The sequence below is a fragment of the Zosterops lateralis genome (assembly GCF_965231275.1).
Source record: "Zosterops lateralis genome assembly, chromosome: 15".
NCBI classification, from domain to species: Eukaryota; Metazoa; Chordata; class Aves; order Passeriformes; family Zosteropidae; genus Zosterops; species Zosterops lateralis.
The window spans coordinates 10127985-10154436 of record NC_139775.1 but is presented as its reverse complement, the minus strand read 5'-3'; the positions used below and the strand labels follow the sequence as shown (position 1 = coordinate 10154436).

Here is a 26452-nt window from a genome sequence, read left to right as displayed (position 1 = left end):
AAGCATCATGCTTAGCAATAAAACCAGGAAGAAGGTTGTTGGGAAAGAAATACTGGCTGGACATCACTTGGTTGGTGGTGAGCAGCAGTTCTCATTTGCTTCACTTGCTGGACTGTTCTCTTCACTAGAAATCCCAAGTTGTCCTCCAACACCACGGGTGGGTTAGAGGGCTCCCTGCACATCAGAGTCTAAGTCAGCAACACCGAGAATGAAATACAGGCTGAAGGCTTATTTTTTTCAACACTCCAGCAGCATATACAGGTTTATCAGAGCACTCGGATTTTTGCAGTGCAAAGCCCTAACAGCACCTTTTTGGACCACCAACTTCATCTGAACTCTGGACAGTAACTTCCTAGTTTACCAACCTACTGTGAAATATTATCTCAAAGTTGTTTAAATTTCTCAGGCATGCGTGAGAAAATAAAATCCAGTGATCACAACAAAAGAGACTTTGACATATTAATTATTTCAGGAATAACCAAATGGCTTTGAGGTCACACTGAATGCTTTACTGGCAAAGTAGAAATAGTACAAATAGAAAGTAGAAATAGTAGAAATAAACACTGACAGTCTGTTCTGCTGGCAGGAGAGATTTCAGAAGTTAGTGTGTTACTTTTCCCAAGTAATCAATAGTCCAGGAATCCTGTGAGCGGCGTCCTGTAACCAACCCCCTCCCTGGGGCAGGGCCGGTCCCAGGGGAGCGGCTGCCGCGCGGTTCCCGAAGCATTCCCTATGGGAAGGGCCACCTTTCGCCTGCCACACTCGGGAAACCGAAACTGCGGCCTCGCTCGGTCCCGCCCGCACGGCCGAGGGCAGGAGCCGCCGCCCAGGGTCGCTCCCGGACGGGACCGGGACTCGGGACCCCGCCGGCCGGGAAGCCGCAGCCTGCCCGCGGTGCTCCGGGGGCTCCTGCGGGCGGGACCGGCCCCTGGCCCCCGCCCCGCGGCTTCCCCCCGCCCCGCAGCCGGGCCGGAGCGCTGGAGCCCCGGGAGCGGCCCGGGGAGGGAACGCTCGGGCCCCGGAGCAAACCCCCCCGCCGCCCGCTCTGCCCGGCCCTGCCCTGCCCTGCCCGCGGGGCACAGCCCTCACCGTGCCCGGTCGTGCCCGCCTGCCCTCCTCGTCCCTCTGCTCCTCTCCGCTGGCCCGGGTGCAGCCACCGCCAGCAGGGCTGGTCCGGTCCCGTCCCGTCCCCACCCGCGTTTCCTCCTCCCCTTCCCCCGAGCCGCGAGCAGGCGCCGCGGGGGTTGCTCGGGCAGCCCTGCCCCTGCCCCTGCCCCTGCCCCGGCCGGGCCCTGCCCCGGACCCGCCTCGGCCGCTCCCCCGGACCCGCCGTGTCCCGGCGGAACGGGAACCGGGAAAAGCCTGTGGAAGTGCAGGCACTCCTGACGCACTTGGCGGTCACGGCTACCGGGAGCTCCGCGGCTTTGGCCAAGAGTTCACTCTCATGAAACCAGCAATCTTTAACTTTCCCGTCAGCGGCGCAGCCGTGTTCTGTAACACTGCAGGGAAATCACTTCTCTAATTCTGCAATACCCCCTGCCTTACCAGAGCAGGTGTTTCAGACAACATAAGAGAACACATGAAATGATCAACAAAACTTTCAAGATTCAGTGGTTTTAGGTAGTGCCTTTACAAGCAATTGAATTGGATTCAGCCTTTGGAAAACACAGGAGTACATCACTTTTTCCTCTATCCAGCTCCAAGATAACACAAAAGTAAATTATGGCCAGATCCCTAAATGGGCTTCAAAAGGGATTGCTTCATATGCTGATTTATGTGAATCTACCTTAGACTGAAGGGATTTAATAAACCCTGCAGGTTAGCAGCAGGGACACTTCATAAGGCCTTTTGCCTGAAAGCATCTAAAATCTGTGCAAGTCCTATTTTGTATTTAAATATTTTCCTGGACCTTGTCCTAAAAAACACACATAAAGCTTCAATTCAAGCCCATCCTGGAGGAAGGAGTCAGGTATTATAGGATAGGTCTCACCCAAAGTGATGATAAACCCAACATGAAGCTCTGCAGTCACAGTAATTTACTGAATCACCTGCAAGTATGGGTGCTTGAGGATGTCATTAGATGCTGAGAGTATTGAGGGTACGAATACTCCAGTCCCCCAGTTTGGGGGGAACAGGAGAGGAGTGTGGAGTGTGATTCGTCAGCACTGAGATGAGAACTAGATTCAGAGGTGAATAAATTTACACCATTATCAAGAAAACACATTATATAGTATTTTTCTCAGGAGCAGAACATGAGTCATTTGGGCTTTGGTGCCCTGGATTAACTAAAATTGAATAATTGTTCTCTTACTAACTAAATCCCCTTTCCCAGGTGGCTGTGAGCAGCTTAGGAGCCCCAGAGGAGACTAGCCATGACTGAACACACCTCCCAGGGTGAAATAAGGAATGACCTTCAACTGAAAGCCTTCTTACTCCAGCTGCCATGCTCTCTCACTGTTGTGTTTTGCATCTAGTCCAGGCTGGCTTGTGCTCCTCCCTGGGGATCCAAGTATTTCTCCTTTTTGCCCTATTACTGGTACGTGACTGTATTTCCTCTCATTATCCATCCTCCTTCTCACCATTTGCTAATTCTGTCTTTCCAGTCCATTTGCTGGATGGCACTGGGCAAAAGAAGCATCACCTTTAGCCAGTCTGTGGCTGACCCAGTCACCACAGCACCTGTGGAAATTACACAGAAGTCACAATTAATGGAACGTTGTGTAGTGGTCAGTGGAACAAATCGGCCAATCCAGTCAATGGGCTCTGTGGCCACCTTAAGTAACCAACTGCAACATTTTTCTGAGGAATATATATATCCTTGCTAATAAATACTTGTACCATCTTGAGCCAAGCCTTCACCTTAGGCAGAGTTACCCTCCTGTCCATCAGGCACCATAAAAATAATGCCCTTAATACTACAATGCTTCTTAATACTACATTGGTGTTAAGGAGATTTATTCCTGATCCTCAGTGAAAAATTCACTATTTTCTTGTGCAAAATGGGCAGGTTTGCTACAGAGAATTGATGGGGCTGGTTGAGTGAGGACATGAGTTGAGGCACTGGCTTACATTACACCTGACTTGAGTGAGGCTCAAGCACTGCATGGTGTGTGGGGTAAAGTGTAGGGCTCCCAGCCCAGTGTCTCAATGAAGCAGAGAGTGTTCTCACACAGCAGTATGGAGACAGGGCCTCAGATCCTTATCCACACACAGCAGGCTTTATTTGAAGTAGAAATCTGGTCCTGTGAGGAGATGTGTGGCCAGCAGGCCGAGGAAGAGGACTCTGCCTCTCTGCTCCACTCTCAGGAAACTCCACCTGCAGGGCTGCATCCAGGTCTGTGGCCCACAACATAACAAGGGCATGGAGCTGCTGAAGCAGGTCCAGAGGTGGCCATGAAGATGTGCCAAGGGCTGCAGCCCCTCTGCTATGAGACAGGCTGGGAGAGCTGGAGTTATTCAGCCTGAAGATGAGAAGGCTCCAGACTGACCTTACTGTTCCTTTCAGAACTTGAAGGGAGCCTATAAGAAAATTGGAGACAAACTTTAGCAGAGCTTGTTGCAGAAGGAAAATATATGATGGTTTTGAAGTGAAGGAGGGGTCAGCTGAGATTAGATATAAAAAAGGAGGCTTTTACAATGTGGGTGGTAAACCATTGTCACAGTTTGCCCCGAGAGGTGGTGGAAGCCCCTGGAAACATTCAAGGCTGGGTTGGACAGGGCTCTGAGCAACCTGGTCTGCTGAAAAGTGTCTCTGCTCATTGCAGGGGCCTTGGACATGATATTTAAATGATATTTAAAGGTCCCTTCCAACCCACACTGTTCTATGATTCTGTGATGATGATGTGCAGTTGTGAAATGTTGATGGGAGTAAAGATCATCAAGCAAAGGTCAGATGGCCTTTACTGCTCCCTCAGTAGAGTGGAGGAGGAAGCAATACTGAAGTATCATGGTTTTGTTCTGCTTTTGATTCAACCATTAATCCTAACTCCTGACCAAAGGTAGCCAAAACCCTCATGATCCCTCATTTGCATATGAAACATGCACCAAACATGCAACTGAGAAAGTGCCTTCCTCCTCACTATCTAAGATGGAAGGAACAGGTAACCAATTATATTTGACTACAGTCTCACCTCCCTTTATCTGAAAATATAAAATTGATATTTGGAATCCTCCATGCAGAGGATAAGAATGTGACCCCATTTCATACACAAGTGGATGGTTTTGCTCCTCTATCCTCCCCAAAGGAGAGATACCTCTTGTGTCTCTGTGTCAGACCATACCTGTGTGAAACTAAGCTTAATAATCTGTGAAGTTAATTGCAATGAGAAAGTGAATTTTTAATTTAGCTTGAAGCTAAATCAAACCTACTTCGCCCCAGAAAACGCACTCAGCTTCCCTGAAGCTGCTGCCTGCATTTTGACACCCACAGAAGTTCCTTCCCTTCCTTCACCAGACCAGGTGACTGGGTGGGGACCGGCCAGCGCCAGCTCAAGGCGTGCATGAGGAAACGGGGCTAGAAACTGACACAGCTTTTTATCTCCCTCCCCTTCCCTGTGCACCTGAAGATTACAAACATAACTCTTTTTTAGGAAATCAAAGCAAATAAGCAATAAGCAAAAAGGGGCCCTGGCAGTTTCAGAAGCCCGACATGCAAATGCAGCAGGATGTAACCACGAGAGCTCTGCTCCGTCCCCAGTCCCGTGGCACGGTGTGATCAGCAGCCCCACCTGCTCTATTCACTGCCCAGCTTCTCTCTGCCTGACTGAGTCATCACCAGGGCTGCTGACAGTGCCCTGGAAATGTACACACAATACAGTGGATGTTTTGTCATCACACTGATTACACACATGCTATTGCAGAACACCAGCAGATGTCAGTTTAGTCCCAAAAATAATTGCGTGCTGGATTTACTAGCCTTTGCTTTTGCAGCAATAGACTTCTGTAAAAGAAGCTAAATGAAGTTCAAAAGCTGATGTACATTTAAAAGCCCGTTAGCCATATTTTACATACCATAATATGTTCTCAATAACATGTGTAAAACAAGTAAAATTTAATCTCACCTTGTATTTCTCCTGTCTGGAAATTGCAGGACTTGGCCACATATAAATAAATCTTTTTTATGTGTGTATGTCATTTTGCATATACTGATTTGTTGAAGCTAGATAAGAATTTCTATGACTTTTGATCATTTCAGCAATACTAGATATTGATGGAGTTGTTCCAGAATGCAGTTTCAGACCAATAAGCAATATACAAATAATCAATGTACAAAGACAGATTTTAAGAGAAGCAAGGTAGGTACATTAAGCCAAATAATCTGAAAGAATATTTTTTCCTTTGCTGCTCCAATAGCTGATTCAAGTTGCTAAGCAAACAAATCAAAAACTCCAATACAATTTCAGCAGTTAGTACAATGATGCAAGTGTTGATGTTCACATGAGAAGCCTCAAAGATGACGAGATCCCACACTTAAGTGTGAGATGCATGTTTACACTGCTGACATATCAAAGCACTGGTGATACTGGTGCAGGATAAATTAATTTCAACTTCCACATGGTCATCTCCAACCCTTCTGGGCAGGGGAGCAATAGCTAAAGGCATCACTTGAGCTTAGGGGTTTTGTTGAGCTCAGAATTTAAGGGTTTCTTCAGCTTCCAGACCCACTCTTCAGCACTTTCCGACTGCACTATGCAGACAATAGAGTTTATCCTCTAGGCTGCTTCTGAATGAGTGCACATAAAACCTTCTGCAATAATTAAAGCTAAGTACACCATAATATACTTCCTCTCCTGTATTATTACTGCAGAACTCCAGATCACAAAACACTTCAGAGCCAACTTCTCCCTCATTAACAGCTTGCAGAGGCAGGCCTAGGTAACACTGCTGTATTGTTTCTGCCTGGGTGAGCTCTGTTCAGTATAACCAACCCTACCCTGTGCTGTTGTCAAACAGCCTGACATTAGGGGTGCCAAATTCATGGGAAAGTGTGGTGCAGTTTGTTTGTGTGAACAAGAGCAGAGCCTGGGGTCAAAGCTGCCAGGAGGTGGGTTGCCTTGAATGCTGGTTTCCACACTTGGCTTAAAAAAGCTGTGATAGAGGCTTTACAGTGTTCATTTAGGAGTTAATAACTTCAACTTAGACTATCCCCAAATAAATTGTGTGATAGAGGGAGCAGGAAAAAAAAAAAAAAAAAAAAAAAAAAAAAAAAAAAAAAAAAAGAGAGAGAGAGAGAGAGAGAATAGAATAGACCACATATACACTCTCCCTTTCAGAAATTACTTAGTGAAGATAAATACCCTTCACAACAGCCACTCAGATACATCTGCCCAGTGCTCTCTGGTGAGCCAGGCTTGAAGCTGAGCTTTCCTGACCCATTTATTTCATCTGCAAAAGTTGGTAGTATGTGGGGTAATATGCTTATGAAAGACTGGAAGATTAATGGATTTACCTTGTTGAACAGGAGCGGTATGCCAAGTCTAAAACTGCAAATGACCCCCCAGGAATGCAATGGATTGCCAGAATTGTGAAATTAATCCAAACCTAAATATTAGTACTTTGCTGTCCTTCTAGTATTGTTTCCTTCTTAATTACCAACAAATAGCTCAGTGTTATTTGATCATCATAACAACTAATAACAGCTGCCAGACTGCAACACACTGTACAGCAAAATATTTAAGTATGTAAATCATATTATCTCTCCTAGAGAGTGAGACTGAAGTGTGGTGTCAAAAGAGGTAATGATAGATTTCTTTATCTCAGAACACTTGGCACTTCATGTAAAGAATTACATGGAGAATAACTACTCACTGCCAGTAATGGTTCTCCTAGTATGAACAACCAAAAAAAAAAATGGTTATGATAGAAAAGCTTCACCTTTAAAAACAGCAGGTCTGTCCTGATTAAGTCATCCATTATTTGATGGATTATCTATTAATGCCATGACAAAACAGAGAGGAAAAATTATGATTCTCCAACCATTTACCCTTCAAATTCATCTTCCTACTCCCTTGACAGGGCACAGGAAGGATGTGATTTTAAAAATAAAATGGCCTGATTATTTTTCCTGTAGACAGAACTGAAACATGATTTCCACTGCTCTGATGTCATTGCTGAATGAAGTGGTGCAAAAATCCCTTCCTCCAGAATATTGTCTGGTCTGCTGTTTGGCCAAGCTGTGGTATAACCTTGGCATAAATCAGCCTTGCCAGCTCTTGTATTTGACCACTCAAATCACTGTTCTAAATCTTCAAGTGAAGCTTCCTGCTATTTTGCTTGAGGCAGCAGCCAGACACTTTTTCATGAAGGGCTTTGATCCAACTCTGTGGATCTAAAGTGAATAAGGAATGATCAGTATTCTCTTGTGCAAAATTCTGATAGAATATTCACGCAGCTGTCATCTGGACACCAGAATTATTGTGATCTAGTTGGGATATAGGCAAGAAATACAGAAACATGTATAAAAATTGAGACCATATTACTAAAGTTATCCAATAATGCTTTTCTTCAGGCCTCAAATATCCACTTTTCTTAACATCTGTTTCTAGCATCCCTCATACATTATGTGCAAATGCTAATAAGCATTTATTTTCTTATGCTCCTGTCACTTTATGACTTATTGATATTGAATTGTGTATTGGTTTATAATTTCTAAGGTTCTTTACTTAGGTTACATGATTTAAGGATAGCTTTGACATCACGTTTAGCATTTCAGTTCCACACCTCTGGCAGGACTGCCTTCACTGAAGTCACTTCAGTGACTCTCTCAAGTCCACCATGGAAGGGGTCAGTTCCTGTTTCAGAAACTCAGACATTGTATGTCATATCTTGTCACTTGAAACTGGTGGTCTGTAGGAAGCAGCAAGACAGGAAGCTTATCATCTGGGCACCAATGTCGTAGCTACAGAGCTAAAATAGCAACTGCAGTGTGAACATTAACAGCCGTTTACCAGACAAATGACTAATCATGGTGCAATGCAATCTCATCAGCCATTGCTTCACAGTAAGAAAAAAACTTCTCCAAATTTTTGTGCAGCCTTGAGTGGCTTGTTACACTGGATGCCAAAGGTTTAGGACACTCCTCGCTTGAAATAAAACCTTTGTCTTTTCAGACTGATCCTTTATGACAAAGCAATCAGTAAACAATTGATTACATTTACAAAGACTAGTAATAAAGATAAGTGAACTAGGCTGTGAGAGCTGGCTGATCTGCTGGGCTCAGAGATTCTGCAAGTCTTGATTGTATGCACAGCTCCTCCTGAATTTGCCCAGCAGCAAAATCATGTGTTCTGTGACACAATCACAACAGAATCTACAGGAACTAAAAATAAACTGCTTCTCTGCAAATTCATGGCTCTGGTTAGTCCAGCTCATAAATAACTGTCCAGCACTGGTAAGCAAACACAGTTCCTTATGATTATCACACTGTGCACGACCTCATTAATTGTCATTAGAGCCAGCTATTTTAGAACCTTCAAACACTTGCAACACTTGGGTTTAGTCCCAGATGATTGTTTAGTAAGTCATCAGTTCTCTGAGCAGCTTACTAACCCTCATTTGTGTATCTGAGCCAGCTGCTTTGCCACTTCCTTGATAGCTTTCAGCACTCCCGAGTTCCCTCACAAATCTATTCTAAGGAGCTGCCAGCCCTGTGGCACTAATTCTGTTACACCTGGGGGGTGGGAGAGCTCGGTGAAGGCCACCTTTCCAGTATTTCTGCAGGAGCAGTCAAGAACATCTGCCCTAAAGCCAGGAAAGGCTCTGCCCACCTTTAGGGCAGACACAACTACCAGCACAATGAACCCTAATGTTTGTTTAATCAGATGAGAGTGCCACAGTGACAATTCGTCCACTAACTTTTATTAATGAAATCAAATTTAAATTACAGCCTTTTTTATTTTAAACAAAAAATTGAGTCCAAGTTAGATTTTTAGTCAGACCAAGAGTTGAAGCTGTTTCTTGTTAGAACTGTACTTTCAATGTAACAGCAAAAACATCACATTGTAACCATTTTTAGAAAGTTTTACATATTTGTTTTGGGGAACATTTACCATAAATTTTAGCAAAACAGGCAGTAGGTTGTCTCCAAAGGACTTTTACAAAAGGGAAATTATCTCATTCAGCAAGCATATTTTCACAAATACTGGGGGGATTAGAGGTTCCCCTTAAAATGAATCTGTATTGCATTTGAAAAGGATTTTTCTCTCACTAAAGAATAACAAACAAAAGAGTTGTCATTTGCCTTCTACTAAGAAAGAATCAAGCTAGTATAGATCAATAAAGAATATAGATATCTTACTTTCAAATATAAGTATTTGTACAAGTTGTTTATGTCCATAATAAGAAGAGTTTTTTTGCTTTCAGATTTGAAGCAAGGGATTTTCTAAAACTATTTTCTCCTTATTGTTGGCAGGTAGCAATTGACAGATTTCTCAGAATTACTTCTGACGGGTTCCTAGATGAACATTTTTGATAATTGATTTAAACTTAATTAAATAGAAAACTGCAGAGAATTTTACTTTTGATAGTTTTACAGCTGATAACAAGTGGAGCCGAGGAAATAAAGCATCCTCAAAAGTAAGAGAACCAAACAAACTCAAGTAACTTCAACTAAAAAATAAGTCCCCAAGAAGAAAAATTGTTTGCATTGAGCTACAAGCAATTAAGCAATTTTATCACACACACAAAATATTATGGTCTTCAAATATTTGTCTTAAGGATTCAGACATAGTGTGACTTGTCCACAAGATGGCAGGCACTGTATCCAGAAGGGATTGACAGAAATGTGCTTTGTAACATCTGTGGGGCAAAAAACCTTCATGGTAATTATCCTTCCTAATTTCTTTATCCTTCTAGGCAAATACAGGAGAAAACCTGTCTGTAATTATTTTCTCGGTTTGCTTATATAATCCAAGAATCTGCTTTCCTCAGAGATAAGCAGACCTCAGTTCAGATGGAAAACAGAAAATGTCTGTTATTCAGGGAAACTAGTTTTTCTCTTTGAGATTTCACATGGCTGGAACCAAGTTAAGTCAAACACAAGAGGCAAAGGCATTGCAGGGAGAAATATTACAACCTTACCAAACATCTGTTTCTTACCAGCCGACTGCCTAGGAGAAGCAGGCAAGAGTGGAAAGGGCTGAAGTGTAAAGGACTGACTAAACCTGAAAAACTCAGAGTGAAGGCAACAGTGCTTCATAGGAAGATAAAATGAACAACAGTCTAGAATTTATCCTTACATACCTGATAACTGGAAGGCATCAAATTCTCAGAGCCCTCACAGGTCTGTTCAGATTAAAAATAAAATCCCTCAATGTTCATTTTCCCCTGCTTCAGACTGACCTTGTCATTACAAACTGGAATTAGCCTAAACTAAGACAATTGGGCAGGCTTTCCTACCCATCTGCTTTTGAGCACTGTGAAGGAAACTGCCCCTTGGTGGCTCTCCAAAAAACTGAAAGGTGTTTGGTCTGTGTCTTATAGGCAAACTTCCAAGGGAGTGAAAAATTCCTGTTACAATGGGCAACTATATTAGAAGTCTCAGAGGCCAACAGGGGTTTGAGGTGTCACTCAGGAGATATTTTCAGCAATGTACATGTGAAGTGACTAAAATCCATGGAATTAGAAGTGCAGCAAATACAACAGGTGCAATAACACTGCTCCCACAAAACAAGGTCCCTTTCTAATGCTGACATCACATTTCTGTTTGCTCTAGATCATTCCATAGAAAAGAGCAGAGAATCTCCCATGTGCTGCAGGGCAAGGGTTGTTCGGTGTCAGTGCTGCTTCCTCCAGCTGCCACAGCTGAAGTTTTGAGCAGAAATCACCTGGGTGATCCACTGTTGGGAGTGAAAGGAGAGAGTTCCAACTAATGCTAACAAGGGCATCTCTCAGCTCAGCTCAGAGACACTCAGAAGTTACAGTGGACCAGTGAACAGGCAGTGCTCTTGATAAAAATGAAATTTAAAATGTTTATCCTATAATGTAACAGTGAAAAGCCACCTCAGTGGCACCTTTCCTCCCAGACCACCTTAAAAGAACCTGTTCCCGTCAAAGACGCCCAGCACCGCGCCCCCCCACCCCAGGTCGGAGACGGAGCGAGAGGAACCAGCGGAGCCGCCGGCTCTGCCACCGACGGAGGGAAAAGAAAGAGCTGTCCGCCCCCCCCCCCCCCCCCCCGGTTCGGCACGGAGAAACCCCGTCCGCCCCCCCGGTTCGCCGCGGAAAAGCCCCTCCCCAGCCCCGTCCGCGGCTGGGAGCCGGCGGGGGAAAACCCAAAGCCTGCGAAGCCTCCCACCCCGGCCGCCCAGCCCGCGGGGCGGCCCGCCCGCGGTCAGCCGCCGCGGCCAGATGGCGCGTCCCCGAGCCGGCCGGACCGCTGCCCCGTTTCAAAAGAAAGAAACCCACGCCTGCCACGTTCCACCTCCCACCTCACAAGAAACCGGCCCAAACCCCCGCAACGTTGCCGCCGCTGTGAAGCAGCGTGAGACCCCCGAGACGCCATTGCTGCAGCAAGACTACCACGCGGCCGCAAGAGCTTCAAGCGCCCGCCCCGGCTGATCCCGCATGCAAATGAGGGACTCCGAGTGCATCTCGGGATGAAGTTTGGCACCAAAAAACCCTTATAAAATACAAACCAAGTAAAATTGAGACGGATAAGAACTAATGCTGGGCCGTGTGGACCCTGAGAAATCAAAAGAGCTGATTTCTCCGGTTTTGCTTACTGGCTGTAAGTTGGAGAGACCAAACCAGAGATGAGACCACAGGAGAAAACAAAGAACTGTCAGGACTCTGGGGTTGCTCCCCAGCGAGGGTCAGTCCTCCAGCTCTGTTGAATTGCCTGCAGCAGAGCTGATAAAGCCCTCCTCCTCCACGGTGACCACGGGCAGCCAAAAACCCCTCGGGCAAATATTGAAAGAGCTGATCAATAAAGGCGTTTAAGGAGATTAATATTTTCTCCGCCCATTTTTATTCATAACAACTGGGGACTCGTCCGGGATTGGCCACGCCCAGAAGAGGACTGAGACGGGAAGGTGCCGCCCACCTTGGACCTCCTGGACAGCTGGCCTCCTGGACCAAAGAGGACAACGCACGCCAGCCTCGAAGGACAACCAGCGAGGACAACGCACGCCAGCCTCGAGGGACACACAGCAGCCACAAGGGGGCGCCGTTGAGGAGCACCGGGTAAGTATAAAACTCGGTGGCGGGAGCAGGAGACGTGCGAGTGTGTGTGTGTGTGAGACGGGGGCCGTTAGCACGGACCCCCGCCGCGAGTGAGGACTCCTCAGTACTGCATTTCCACCTCTTCGCGAGAGAAGTGGTCAGGACAAGGAGGAAGCGAAAGGAAACAGAGTGAGAGAGGCGTCTCCAGGGGTGTAGGGGACCCCCCTCCGGACGTGTGGAGGCTAGATAGAGTGTGAGTGGCACGTCATAGAGTAAGTGGTACTGTGGGTTTCCCCTAAACCTGTAGGGGCAAACCACCCAGGTCACCTCAAGTGTGCGGGGAGGCCAGGGACAAGTGTGTGAGGCACACACCTCACCGACGCAGGAGAAAGGGTGGCTAGGGGCTGCTCCCAGGGACCTGCAGGGGTGTGGGGAGAGCAAGAGGTACTGGCCGAGGTTACCAGGGGCTGCTCCCAGGGGAGGGGTGGCCAGGCTGAGGTAACTGACGGGGTACAGGACGGTCACACTGGACGGGGGTGCTAAAAGGGAGCACGCTACCGGATGTGAAGAGTGCATTGGTCGGGGGTCAGATTAGATACGCTACCGGGCTTGAGTGTGTCGTGTTGGGCGGGGGTGGCCAGGAGCGCCATGCTACCGGACACGGAGAGGTAAAGCTGGTCGGGGGTATCTAAGGCCGGTGCTACCGGGTGCAGTGAGTGAAAGTTAGGGGAGTTCCAACGTGCGAGGAACTTAACGATAGGGCGAGTGAGTGAGTCGCATACTGTGTGTGTGTGTCCTGGCAGAAGTAGCGTCTGGAACTCTGGGCCCAGGTTGACCGGCTGCTTACGGGGATACGCCGGACGCGCAGGAATGAAAGAGGGTACCGGCTGGGGTGGTGACGAAAGCACCAGGAGTGCTGAGGCCATTGACAGGTACCGGGGGCTGGCTGTGGCAGTGGTCGGGGCCCTAAGGGCGGGTCATACGAACTGCTTCCAGAGCTCACGAGTGAGTGTGAGTGAGTGAGTGTGAGTGAAAGAGCTTTCAAAAAAATTTTGAATAAATTTTACCAAGTAAGAATGGGTACTTGGATAAGTAGGCCTAGAGAGGCTGAAGTACAAAAAGAAAAAATACCACACATCCCTCCAGAGAGCCTACTAGGAAAGATGTTAGAACAGTGGGACAGGGAGGAAAGTACTAAATATCTAGATAGGATCAAAATGATCCATTATTGTATAGAAGTATGGCCTACTCTGGGTTTACCTGGAGAATGGCCATGGCACGGAACAACAGACCCTTGGATGTGTGCTCAGTTAAATCAACATCTAAGAGCCCAAGGTGATAAAAAAGCAGAACAAGTGCAGTATGCTGCTTGTTGGGAAAAACAAAGCAGAAATAGAGAAAACATAAAGATTTGTAAGATACAGGGGAAAAAAGAAAAAAGTGATAAAGAAGAGAATGGCCCCATCTGGGATCCACTTAGTTACTTACCTCCCCCTCCCGCATATCCAGATATGCCCCAAGTTCCCCCTGGAAACCCCTTCCGACTTCCCCAAACTGTAACCCCTGTTTCCCCCCTACCTTCAGCCCCAAGCCACCCTCAAATCCCTCAAACTAATTCCCCTATTCCTCCCTCTACCAATACCTTTGCCCCCTCCCTAACCAGCCCTCCGGTGAGTCTCCCCCCATCCAGTACTAACCCCTTCTATACAACAGAAGTACCCCCAGTTTCCCCCAACAGTAGCTATGTCTTTTCTCCCTTACCATCCATGGTTCCAGCCCCACCTGCAAACTGGGAACCAAATTTGCCCACCCCAAGCATAGAGCGTCCCCCTGAAAATAATCCAGAGGGACATTCTTATAACACAAGATCAAAAGCTAAGCTTTTTCCCTTGAGAGAGGTTCCAATGGGCGGAGTTGCTGGAGGGGTGGGATTTGTAAATGCCCCTCTGACAGCCTCAGAGGTCAGGAACTTCAAAAAGGAACTAAGAAACTTAGTAGAAGATCCAGTGGGGGTGGCTGAACAGGTAGATCAGTTCCTAGGTCCCAATACCTTCACATGGGGGGAAATAAATTCTATATTCAGAATTTTATTTAGCCCCGAGGAGATAAGGATGATTCGAACAGCAGGGATACAGATTTGGGAAAGGGAGAATAGAATAGGGCCCCCAGGTGAACATAAACTGCCAGTAAGTGATCCAAAGTGGAATCCAAATAGGGAAGAAGACAGGAGGAATATGGATGATTATCGAAATTTGATAATCAAAGGAATTAAAGAATCAGTCCCCAGAAGCAATAACTCAAAACTTGCATTTGATAGTATGCAAGGAAAAGATGAGACCCCAGCCACTTGGCTGAGCAGAATAAAACAAAATTTCCAAAGATATTCTAATATTGACCCAGAAAGCCCTGAAGGCCAGGTGTTACTTAAAACACAGTTTGTTACAAAGTCCTGGCCAGATATTAGAAGAAAATTAGAAAAGATGGAAGACTGGCAAGATAGAGGAATAAATGACTTGTTAAGGGAAGCCTTAAAAGTCTATTTAAGAAGGGAAGAAGAAAAAACCATCACGAAGGGAAAAATCATGGTAGCTGTGGCTAGAGAAAGTGTATCTAACCAGAGTTCACCCCACCGAGAGGATAGGAAGCCAGTCAGAGAGCAAAGAAATAATCTACTACCTTGGGTGACCCCTAAAAGACAAGGGGAAACTCGGAAGTGTTTTTATTGTGAAAGAATAGGGCACCTCAAAAAAGATTGCCCAAAAGTATCATTTGATGAGGCAATCAAGAGAGAGAAAGATATATTAGAAAGTATATTAAATGAAAAAGATGATGAAACTTAAAAAGTCATAAAATGTATGACTTGCAAAATTGTAAAAACCAAATTAATAGAGGAAACACAGCTAAATTGGCTCAGCTGTTTGTTTGCCTCTAGCTCTTCTGTAAATTAAAACCTGGCCCCAATTTAACATAAGAGCTTCCCCATAAGAAATGTTTAGACTCCCATTCTTGTTAACCCCCTAACCCAGGAGGTTACCAAGAAAGAAAAACCAAAATCCAAAAATCCCCAAACTCCTCCCCTTAATTCAAGTATCACTCCATTAACCCCAAAATATAAGTCCTTTCCAGGTGCTGCTAAAGACCAGAGTGAAAGGACCAGCAACACCACCTCCAAACATCCTGTCCAGCACAAACCTTTCAAAACATCATCCCCCATAGACTGTTGTTTCATATTCAAACTCTTCAAAAATAACTTTCAAAAAAAAAAAAAACACCCAGACTACATATTGCATACAAGAAGTTTTTTTTACTGTTTGTATTAGTGGTTGTGATATTGTTGTTAAAAGTTTGTTGTTGTTATTATTGTAATGTTGTGACTGAAAGCGCATATCAATCACAAAAGCTGTGGGATTGTTTGTTGTTTTGAATTAGTATAAATTATTGGGAAAATTACTACAAAAATTTAAAAATCTCTCATAGAGCATAACCCAAAAAGGCTACCTAAAAGTTAACAGCCAAGTGTGAAAGTGCAAGAGAAAAACTCTAGAAACTGAACCCAGAGAGCTCCTAGAACCAAGAGGCAAGCCCAGGTGAGACAAAAAATGAGACAAGTTCATACTGGACTCTTGGAAAGACTCATGATAGTCTAAATGATGAGTAAACCCATAAGAGGAGCTGGTTCAGAGAGGCATTCCCTCATCAATGATGAGAAGAACTCAAAGTCCTCAATAAGAGTTTATATCAACCCAAACCACACTTGCTTTGCTGATCCGCAACTCTCAACCTGTCAGGATGAGAAAAAACAATTGGTCATAAAAAGTACTGCCACCTTTGAGCAAAGCTTAACTGGAGAGTGCTCTATAAGAGAATGGTTTTGGCTAGGCAAACCTTTTAGCAAGAATTTAGTTATTAGTTTGATTAAAAAAAAAAATAATAAGCTACAAAAAGTCCCTAGTAGTCAGAAATATAGCCCAAATTCAGATTCCTTTTAACACCAAAAGCACCTCAAAGAAAGCCCCCAAAAATTAAACAAAACCAAGCTGTGATTGATATGAGCAAAGTCCAAACTTAAACAAGTAAGGTTAAACCCCAGAAATAATCAAAAATTATTACCATAAATAAGTTGATGCAGGTTAAAAAACCTGATCAAAAGAAAAGAGGAGGGAATTGATAAAAATGAAATTTAAAATGTTTATCCTATAATGTAACAGTGAAAAGCCACATCCGTGGCACCTTTCCTCCCAGACCACCTTAAAAACAAAAGGAACCCGTTCCCTTCAAAGACGCCCGCACCGCGGCCCCCCACCCCAGGTCGGAGACGGGGCGAGAGAGCCGCAGCGGAGCCGCCCGCCTCAACGGGGCTCCAGCCGCAAAGCAGTCAGCCGTCTGGTACAGGGAAATCCCGACCCCCGCAGCCGCCGCCGCCGGAGCAGAAAAGAGAGAAACCGCCCGCCCCCCCCGGTTCGGCGCGGAGAAAAGCCCCGTCCGCCCGCAGCCGCGGAGCAGCCCCTCCCCAGCCCCAGCCGTTCCCCGTGCCGGAGCCGAAAAGAGCCCCGGCCGCCCCGTCCGCCCGCAGCTGCCCCGTTTCAAAAGAAAGAAACCCACGCCTGCCACGTTCCACCTCCCACCGCACAAGCCCCGGCCCAAACCCCCGCAAACAGTGCCGCCGCTGTGAAGCAGCGTGAGACCGAAACGCCATGGCTGCGGCAAAACTGCCACGCGGCCGCAAAGAGCCTCTAACCGCCCGCCCCGGCTGATCCCGCATGCAAATTAAGGACTCCAAGAGCGTCTCGAGATGAAATTTAACATCAAAAAACCCTTATCAAATAAAAACCAAGTAAAATTAAAACGGATAAGAACTAATGCTCAGCCGTGTGGACCCTGGGGAATCAGAAGAGCTAATTTCTCCGGTTTTGCTTACTAGCCGTAAGTTAAAAAGACCAAACCAGAGATGAGACCACAGGAGAAAACAAAGAACTGTCAGGACTCTGGGGTTGCTCCCAGCGAGGGTCAGTCCTCCAACTCTGTTGAATTGCCTGCAGCAGAGCTGATAAGGCCCTCCTCCTCCACGGCGACCACAGGCAGCCAAAAACCCCTCGGGCAAATATTGAAAGAGCTGATCAATAAAGGCGTTTATGGAGATTAATATTTTCTCCGCCCATTTTTATTCATAACACTTTCACACAAAGCAAGTTATATCCTGCATTTGTTTGTCCAAGGCAGGTTTAACAAAGCAGGTTACTTTGGCAGAGTCTGTAGATCATTCCATACAAAAGAGAACAAACATAGGCTTTGTATTTAAGGAAACACAACTATAGAAGGGGCAGCAGAAAGCTTTGCAGAATGCTGAATTAGAAGGAAGAGCTGCCAGCATTGTGTGTCCTATTCTCGATCCATACAAGGAACTTAAAGAGAATCAACAGACTGTGCACATAAATCAAAACAAACATTTTTATTTGGTGTTTTGCATTCTGGTGCCACCACCTCAGATTTTCCAACCATCACTTTGGAGAGAAAAGGGGAGCTAAGGGAATAACAACTGGAAGACTTACCAAATGAGTATATGGCAGGATTATCCAGACCAGACTGACAGAGTACTAAAAGAATTAAAAATCCTTCCCACCATGCAAGCAAATCCCAAGTTTGGAAACACTGTGAGCTTCATGGCTTCGTTCTGTCTTGCTCTGACAATAAACTGACAAGAAGCACATTTTCTGTGACACCCAGTGGGGGAATTCTGCTCCCCAGTAAGGCACAGGACTTGCTCATGTCACCAGTACAGAAAATTCAGAGCACTATGGTGGTGCACCAGCAGAGAAAAGCACTTGTTGGTACCATATCATCAAGGTGGAAAGCTACAAAACTATCAGCTTTTTATCTCCATCATCTTGCCAGTTAGTAGCTGGTGATGTACATTCTTATGGCACGAGACCAGAAACCTCTTCCAAATACACAAAGAAGCTCTTAAATCACTTGCAGACTGACTCACAAGCAGCAGCAGTTTACAAAACCTAATTAAGACAAGAGATTGTACATGATCTACAAAATTACTGAACTTCAAACAGAAACTAACTTATACCAAATATTTACAGAAGGCACATTTGGCAAGAACAGTAAATGCAGTAATTTTTTATTTGTATTTATTCTAGCTTTTTTCTTTTACAGATATTAATACATTCTTACTAACACAGTCTTGTTTAAATGCCTGTCTGCCTTTTCTGGACAGTTATCATTTAGGTTGGACATTAGGAAGAAGATTTTTACAGAAAGGGTGATCAGACATTGGAATGGGCTGCCCAGGGAGATGGTGGAGTCACTTTTACTGAAGGTATTTTAGAAAAGATTGAGTGTGGTATTCAGCACCACAGTCTGGTTGATAAGGTGGCATTAGGACAACAGGTTGGACATGATGATCTTAAAGGCCTTTTCCAAGTAATTTGATTTTTGTGATTCAGATTCTGTGATGTACATTAAAATGTTGTTTGATCAAGTTGCTTATGACACAGAAATTACTTTAACCTTCAGAGCCTGATTCCTTCATTTTTTGTGATTATCATCTTAAATAGCGTATCCAGCTTAAGTTTCTAAAAGCAGAAACCCATCTTTCATTTAATTTAGAAAAATCAGAGAAACTCCTTAACAAACATTTTACCTTCTTAATAAAGAAACAATAATTAACAAGCAGATCAACAACTAAAAGCCTGGGTATTTATTTATGTATTTCAGGTGGAATTCAAGACTTAAGATAAGGCTGAGGTTTGTTTACGATCCATCAGCTGACTTACGTAATTGTACAAGGAAGTTTTCCAATGTTCTGGCCAAGGCTCTCTGGGCATTTCCACCAGGGTGAAGAAAATACTTCATAGACTTTTTATCAGCAGTAGGAAAGCCTCCAGCCTAACAAAAAACACTGAACAAACATCTTCTATATAAATATCTTTACTTCAGATTAGAGACATGAATCGACTTGAAATTGGCAAGAAAATTCAGATACTAGATTCAATCACTATTTTTGCACAACAGCTTGAGTTGTCCATTTGAAAAAGCTATATCTGAGAAGGAAGATGCCTTTAGGTTTGATTCTCTTCCAACTACAAAAGTTTTAAAATTAATGCTAGTCCTCATGAAAAGATGACAACAAACGATTTCTTTTTTTCAAAGAGCAGCACGTGTCTCTGAAGCAACTCCCTGCAAGTTTGTTAACAGTGCTGCTGCTAAAGCATGAGCCTAAACAGTTCTCCATACGTGTCCTCCCTCTTGTCCCGTGCTGAGACTTTACGGTCTTCATGCAAGCACAATGTGCAACATGCCTGAGACAAGATTAACTGAAGAACATCACCAACCTGTTCTGTATAAAGCAAAAAGGGAAATATTCCATTGCTCTCCACTGGTGCTGGACTGAGTGGCCCATACAGATAAGGTATGCTTTTGACAGACCTAAGTGAGACTCCTCTCAAGCAAATGCATATTCAAACCAACTAGCAATAAACATTACTTTTTATTGGTTTCCAGTCACAGGATGCACAGAAAAAACAGGAAGTCTCCATGAAGCTTCAAATAGGGCAGTAGAGGTGTTAACAACTTCATCACTCAATGTTTAAACCGCCTATAGACGTTTGAAAGAACCAAGAAGAGCATTGCATTTTGGACAGGTGTGATCCACATCCTTTAGGGCATCAATGCAGAAGGGGATTAAGCAGCAGCCTGCTATACACCTGCAAAGGCAAAAAAAGGAGAAAAACACTGTTTTACCACTTTTTATACACACAAGAAGGTAAAATGTATTTTGTCCAAAGACAATCAGTAAAACTGGTGCCATAAGCTTTAGAAAGAAAACACACGGCTATGGAGTCTATTATTGTAATGCTCCAGAACTGCTTTAAGGTCCTGTAGGACACAGATGCAGATGTAAGCTAATTGAACCACAAAGGCTCAGGTTCCACAGAGAAAGCAAAGTTACATGTTAGAGCTAAAAAAGTCAAGGTAAAAGTGCAAATCCAAATTGACCTACCCCATCAGGCAGAGGCCACCACATGACAGCCAGGTCAAAACCCCTGAGTCGTGGTAGAGACGTGTCACTATCATCTGGTTACAGGAAGGGCAGCACATATGAATTGGGCGGTCATAAAACACTACTGGCTGCTGCACATACACCGTCTGCATAGTAACTGAGCAGAGAAATGGCTGTTTACTCCATCAGGAACAGGAAAAAAAGAGTAGTAGTCAACTTCCTCTAAACCAGGTATAACTGAAATATTTAGAGCTCAGAGCAATGAAATACACTATGACAGAAAGAAATTACCATGGCATTTCCTAATGCAGAAATACATTGTCTTAAAAATAAAGCTGCACTAAAAACTGAAGAAAGCCAAATGATGTTATTGATATTGGTGCGCACTGAGGGATTCACAAGAATTGATTCTTCAACCTTATTCTCTTCAATATTTTTTGGCAGGTGGTGAACACCTGTGAACCACGATGTTTCATCTTCTGACAGCACCTATCACACAACCACTTAACACCCTACCATGAGGTACAGAAGAGTTTTGGAGGCTTACTGGGGTTATTTGTTGGTGGAGGCTGTACCATGTGTGGGGGAGGGTTCATTCCCTTCCCATCTGGCTTCTGTCCAGGGACAGGATAGGGGTGAGGATAGTTCACATTGAGTCCCATGGTTTCCTCATAAGAAGGTGGTGCAGATGGGACAGGGTTGCCACTTGGAGTAGCCATTATATCTAAAACAGAAAAGAGAGAAAATCATAACAAAAGACATTATTTATTAAGGGCAATTGACAAATAATTAGGCTCAACTCAACAGCAAGAAGATAACTAGATTAAAAGGGGCTTTTACCTCCATAAAACTAATTGGCTGGTATTTGTTTCTGATAGTATTAAATGTTAATCTTGATTTCACTGTTGTTGTTGCTGCCTAGTTCCCACTTCCTTTTCACTGGGAATTTTTTACACTTTGTCCCAGCACCAATACTCCCTTTATAAAATAAAAATACTAAAGCAGGGAGGTAGAGCATCTCTATTAGTAAACTATCTAGCAGTCTCTTAATTCTCCAAGAATATTATTTTTAATCCCTCTTGTTCACCTGAAAAACGGAACAGTATGACAGGCCACATGATGGTTGCCAACCAACATGAGCTTGGTTTGTGGTGAAGCTGAAATATTTAAAAAATACTATTTACCTCTGCTGCAATTTGAAATAAGAAGTATTTATACTGAAGGAAAAAGAAAGCAAAACAATTAACAATTAAGCATTGAGTCCTACCTAACTCAAAGCTTTTATAACTATCAAATATGTCTAAGGTTGACATTTTTGCTTGTTAGCAACATTTTAATGAGTTTGTAGTGCAACTTGTCCTCCACCAGTTGTTATTTTGTTGCAGAGGATAGGAATGCTGACCACCACTGCCAAAAAAGGACTGTGGTTTCAATGCAGACTTCCTCTTCTCCTCCCAACTTCCCATAGTCTGCCTGCCACTTTCTTCACAGAACAAGGTCTCAATGGCATCAATGCTGACCAAGCATCTCCCTTTTCCCCTTCCTCCTATGGACCATCAGACAGCTCTCCAAGAGCCACACTCCATTCTGTTGTCCTACATATGATCCCCCTGTGCACATGCAAGTTTTTTCACTCAGAACTATCTGGGAAAGGCAACCTGTATTTGGAATATTAATTCTATGATGCTGTGAAAGTTATATAGGAGCTCCAATTGCCCACAGCTGGTGTAAGACCCAGCACACAAGTTTCCAACAATGACATAAGCCTTTCCACTCTCCTGGAGCATGGAAATGCCCCTGGAATACTGCTGGTTATCCTCCTCACACAACACAGCTTTCATTGGGATTTCAGTGAAGTCTATAAACACTTCCATAAAGAACTTGTCACAAGTTCGTTCACTCTTCCAGGTTACACAGGACTAATTGGCTGCACTGGAGGCATGGGGACAACACCAGCAAACATCAATGTTTATATATTTCAGGAGTCTCTCAGTCTTCCCAGCAGATTTAGCAGAAATGTGGAAAGGTGTATTACAAAGGGAATTGCACACTCAATAAAGTGTGGCTTTTAGGGCAGCCCCGTGACCAGGACAAACACAGGAGCTGGTCCAGAAGAACAGACGTGGCTACAGGTGCTGGAGCAGTAACTGGGGTAAGCCTGGGACAAACACTGTCCCTTCCCACCTTTCTCACACTCACACTGCAGCTTTGGCAGAGTGAATGGGGAACAAGACAGCAGTCAAAGATGTTGAAACTCAGTAAATTTTTGTAGTAACAAGTATCTCATAACTATACTTAAAAAAAATCAGTGCTCGGGCCCGGGAGCAAAACCCCCCCGCCGCCCGCTCTGCCCTGCCCGGCCCGGCCCTGCCCTGCCCGCGGGGCACAGCCCTTACCGTGCCCGGTCGTGCCCGCCTGCCCTCCTCGTCCCTCTGCTCCTCTCCTCTGGCCCGGGTGCAGCCACCGCCAGCAGGGCTGGTCCGGTCCCGTCCCGCCCCCACCCGCGTTTCCTCCTCCCCTTTCCCCGAGCCGCGAGCAGGCGCCGCGGGGGTTGCTCGGGCGGGCCTGCCCCTGCCCCGGCCGGGCCCTGCCCCGGACCCGCCTCGGCCGCTCCCCCGGACCCGCCGTGTCCCGGCGGAACGGGAACCGGGAAAAGCCTGTGGAAGTGCAGGCACTCCTGACGCACTTGGCGGTCACGGCTACCGGGAGCTCCGCGGCTTTGGCCAAGAGTTCACTCTCATGAAACCAGCAATCTTTAACTTTCCCGTCAGCGGCGCAGCCGTGTTCTGTAACACTGCAGGGAAATCACTTCTCTAATTCTGCAATACCCCCTGCCTTACCAGAGCAGGTGTTTCAGACAACATAAGAGAACACATGAAATGATCAACAAAACTTTCAAGATTCAGTGGTTTTAGGTAGTGCCTTTACAAGCAATTGAATTGGATTCAGCCTTTGGAAAACACAGGAGTACATCACTTTTTCCTCTATCCAGCTCCAAGATAACACAAAAGTAAATTATGGCCAGATCCCTAAATGGGCTTCAAAAGGGATTGCTTTACACACTGGTTTGTGTGAATCTACCTTAGACTGAAGGATTTAATAAACCCTGCAGGTTAGCAGCAGGGACAGTTCGTAAGACCTTTTGCCTGAAAGCATCTAAAATCTGTTCAAGTCCTATTTTGTATTTAAATACTTTCTTGGACCTTGTCCTAAAAAACACACATAAAGCTTCAATTCAAGCCCATCCTGGAGGACGGAGTCAGGTGTTATAGGACAGGTCTCACCCAAAGTGATGATAAACCCAACATGAAGCTCTGCAGTCACAGTAATTTACTGAATCACCTGCAAGTATGGGTGCTTGGGGATGTCATCAGATGTTGAGAGTATTGAGGGTACGAATACTCCAGTCCCCCAGTTTGGGGGGAACAGGGAGAGGAGTGTGGAGTGTGATTCATCAGCACTGAGATGAGAAGTAGACTTAGAGGTGAATAAATTTACACCATTATCAAGAAAACACATTATATATTATTTTTCTCAGGAGCAGAACATGAGTCATTTGGGCTTTGGTGCCCTGGATTAACTAAAATTGAATAATTGTTCTCTTACTAACTAAATCCCCTTTCCTAGGTGGCTGTGAGCAGCTTAGGAGCCCCAGAGGAGACTAGCCATGACTGAACACACCTCCCAGGGTGAAATAAGGAATGACCTTCAACTGAAAGCCTTCTTACTCCAGCTGCCATGCTCTCTCACTGTTGTGTTTTGCATCTAGTCCAGGCTGGCTTGTGCTCCTCCCTGGAGATCCAAGTATTTCTCCTTTTTGCCCTGTTACTGGTACGTGACTGTATTTCCTCTCATTATCCACCCTCCTTCTCACCATTTGCTAATTCTGTCTTTCCAGTCCATTTGCTGGATGGCACTGGGCAAAAGAAGCATCACCTTTAGCCAGTCTGTGGCTGACCCAGTCACCACAGCACCTGTGGAAATTACACAGAAGTCACAATTAATGGAACGTTGTGTAGTGGTCAGTGGAACAAATCGGCCAATCCAGTCAACGGGCTCTGTGGCCACCTTAAGTAACAATCTGCAACATTTTTCTGAGGAATATATATATCCTTGCTAATAAATACTTGTACCATCTTGAGCCAAGCCTTCACCTTAGGCAGAGTTACCCTCCTGTCCATCAGGCACCATAAAAAGTAATGCCCTTAATACTACAATGCTTCTTAATACTACATTGGTGTTAAGGAGATTTATTCCTGATCCTCAGTGAAAAATTCACTATTTTCTTGTGCAAAATGGGCAGGTTTGCTACAGAGAATTGATGAGGCTGGTTGAGTGAGGACATGAGTTGAAGCACTGGCTTACATTACACCTGACTTGAGTGAGGCTCAAGCACTGCATGGTGTGTGGGGTAAAGTGTAGGGCTCCCAGCCCAGTGCCTCAGTGAAGCAGAGAGTGTTCTCACACAGCAGTATGGAGACAGGGCCTCAGATCCTTATCCACACACAGCAGGCTTTATTTGAAGTAGAAATCTGGTCCTGTGAGGAGATGTGTGGCCAGCAGGCTGAGGAAGGGGACTCTGCCTCTCTGCTCCACTCTCAGGAAACTCCACCTGCAGGGCTGCATCCAGGTCTGTGGCCCACAACATAACAAGGACATGGAGCTGCTGAAGCAGGTCCAGAGGTGGCCATGAAGATGTGCCAAGGGCTGTAGCCCCTCTGCTATGAGACAGGCTGGGAGAGCTGGAGTTATTCAGCCTGAAGATGAGAAGGCTCCAGACTGTCCTTACTGTTCCTTTCAGAACTTGAAGGGAGCCTATAAGAAAATTGGAGACAAACTTTAGCAGAGCTTGTTGCAGAAGGAAAATATATGATGGTTTTGAAGTGAAGGAGGGGTCAGCTGAGATTAGATATAAAAAAGGAGGCTTTTACAATGTGGGTGGTAAACCATTGTCACAGTTTGCCCAGAGAGGTGGTGGAAGCCCCTGGAAACATTCAAGGCTGGGTTGGACAGGGCTCTGAGCAACCTGGTCTGCTGAAAAGTGTCTCTGCTCATTGCAGGGGCCTTGGACATGATATTTAAATGATATTTAAAGGTCCCTTCCAACCCACACTGTTCTACGATTCTGTGATGATGATGTGCAGTTGTGAAATGTTGATGGGAGTAAAGATCATCAAGCAAAGGTCAGATGGCCTTTACTGCTCCCTCAGTAGAATGGAGGAGGAAGCAATACTGAAGTATCATGGTTTTGTTCTGCTTTTGATTCAACCATTAATCCTAACTCCTGACCAAAGGTAGCCAAAACCCTCATGATCCCTCATTTGCATATGAAACATGCACCAAACATGCAACTGAGAAAGTGCCTTCCTCCTCACTATCTAAGATGGAAGGAACAGGTAACCAATTATATTTGACTACAGTCTCACCTCCATTTATCTGAAAATATAAAATTGATATTTGGAATCCTCGATGCAGAGGATAAGAATATGACCCCATTTCATACACAAGTGGATGGTTTTGCTCCTCTCTCCTCCCCAAAGGAGAGATATCTCTTTAGTAAGTTTTGTGTCTCTGTGTCAGACCATACCTGGGTGAAACTAAGCTTAATAATCTGTGAAGTTAATTGCAATGAGAAAGTGAATTTTTAATTTAGCTTGAAGCTAAATCAAACCTACTTCAGTTAGGCCCCTCTGTCAGCTTCCCCGAAGCTGCTGCCTGCACTTTGACACCCGCAGAAGTTCCTTCCCTTCCTTCACCAGACCAGGTGACTGGGTGGGGACCGGCCAGCGCCAGCTCAAGGCGTGCATGAGGAAACGGGGCTAGAAACTAACACAGCTTTTTATCTCCCTCCTCTTCCCTGTGTACCTGAAGATTACAAACATAACTCTTTTTTAGGAAATCAAAGCAAATAAGCAAAAAGGGGCCCTGGCAGTTTCAGAAGCCCGACATGCAAATGCAGCAGGATGTAACCACGAGAGCTCTGCTCCGTCCCCAGTCCCGTGGCACGGTGTGATCAGCAGCCCCACCTGCTCTATTCACTGCCCAGCTTCTCTCTGCCTGACTGAGTCATCACCAGGGCTGCTGACAGTGCCCTGGAAATGTACACACAATACAGTGGATGTTTTGTCATCACACTGATTACACACATGCTATTGCAGAACACCAGCAGATGTCAGTTTAGTCCCAAAAATAATTGCGTGCTGGATTTACTAGCCTTTGCTTTTGCAGCAATAGACTTCTGTAAAAGAAGCTAAATGAAGTTCAAAAGCTGATGTACATTTAAAA

At 45.0% G+C, this 26452-nt stretch overlaps 2 protein-coding genes and 1 long non-coding RNA gene across 9 annotated transcripts in view; 1 reads left to right on the top strand and 2 right to left on the bottom strand.

Moving 5' to 3' along the window:
• LOC310915514 (lipopolysaccharide-induced tumor necrosis factor-alpha factor homolog) overlaps positions 1-1475 on the bottom strand; it is a 6872-nt gene extending 5397 nt beyond the window's left edge. The window contains exon 1 of one of the 4 annotated variants that reach the window (XM_083872451.1): positions 1392-1475. The gene's annotated coding sequence lies outside the window, so the exon portion shown is untranslated. Of the gene's footprint in view, positions 1-1089; positions 1206-1307 lie in introns of those variants that run through there. The other 3 variants (XM_083872449.1, XM_083872450.1, XM_083872448.1) reach the window with 3 other exon arrangements.
• Positions 1-26452, top strand: part of LOC310915516 — a 27889-nt gene extending 1437 nt beyond the window's left edge. The window contains exons 2-3 of the long non-coding RNA XR_014591175.1: positions 2333-2536; positions 26063-26452. This is a non-coding gene — a long non-coding RNA (uncharacterized lncRNA). The remainder of the gene's footprint in view (positions 1-2332; positions 2537-26062) is intronic.
• Positions 18270-22948, bottom strand: LOC310915515 (lipopolysaccharide-induced tumor necrosis factor-alpha factor homolog). Of its 4 annotated transcripts, none has more exons than XM_083872455.1 (4): positions 22854-22948; positions 20715-20891; positions 20168-20324; positions 18270-19871 (listed from the first exon to the last, which is right to left on the bottom strand). In XM_083872455.1, the coding sequence occupies exons 2-4, from the start codon at positions 20884-20886 to the stop codon at positions 19763-19765; spliced, it is 438 nt and encodes a 145-aa protein (XP_083728581.1). In that variant the 5' UTR covers positions 20887-20891; positions 22854-22948; the 3' UTR covers positions 18270-19762. The 4 variants fall into 4 exon arrangements, with proteins under 4 accessions (XP_083728581.1, XP_083728579.1, XP_083728580.1 ...); XM_083872453.1 differs by having other exon boundaries at positions 22770-22885; XM_083872454.1 differs by having other exon boundaries at positions 22789-22864.

Coding starts and splice junctions, on each gene's coding strand:
- LOC310915515 (XM_083872455.1), bottom strand. CDS start 20,886: ATGGCTACTCCAAGTGGCAACCCTGTCCCATCTGCACCACCTTCTTAT. Junction 20,325..20,714: donor TCCACCAACAAATAACCCCA/GTAAGCCTCCAA, acceptor TTCTCTGCTCAG/TTACTATGCAGACGGTGTAT. Junction 19,872..20,167: donor GGTGGCCTCTGCCTGATGGG/GTAGGTCAATTT, acceptor TTGCCTTTGCAG/GTGTATAGCAGGCTGCTGCT.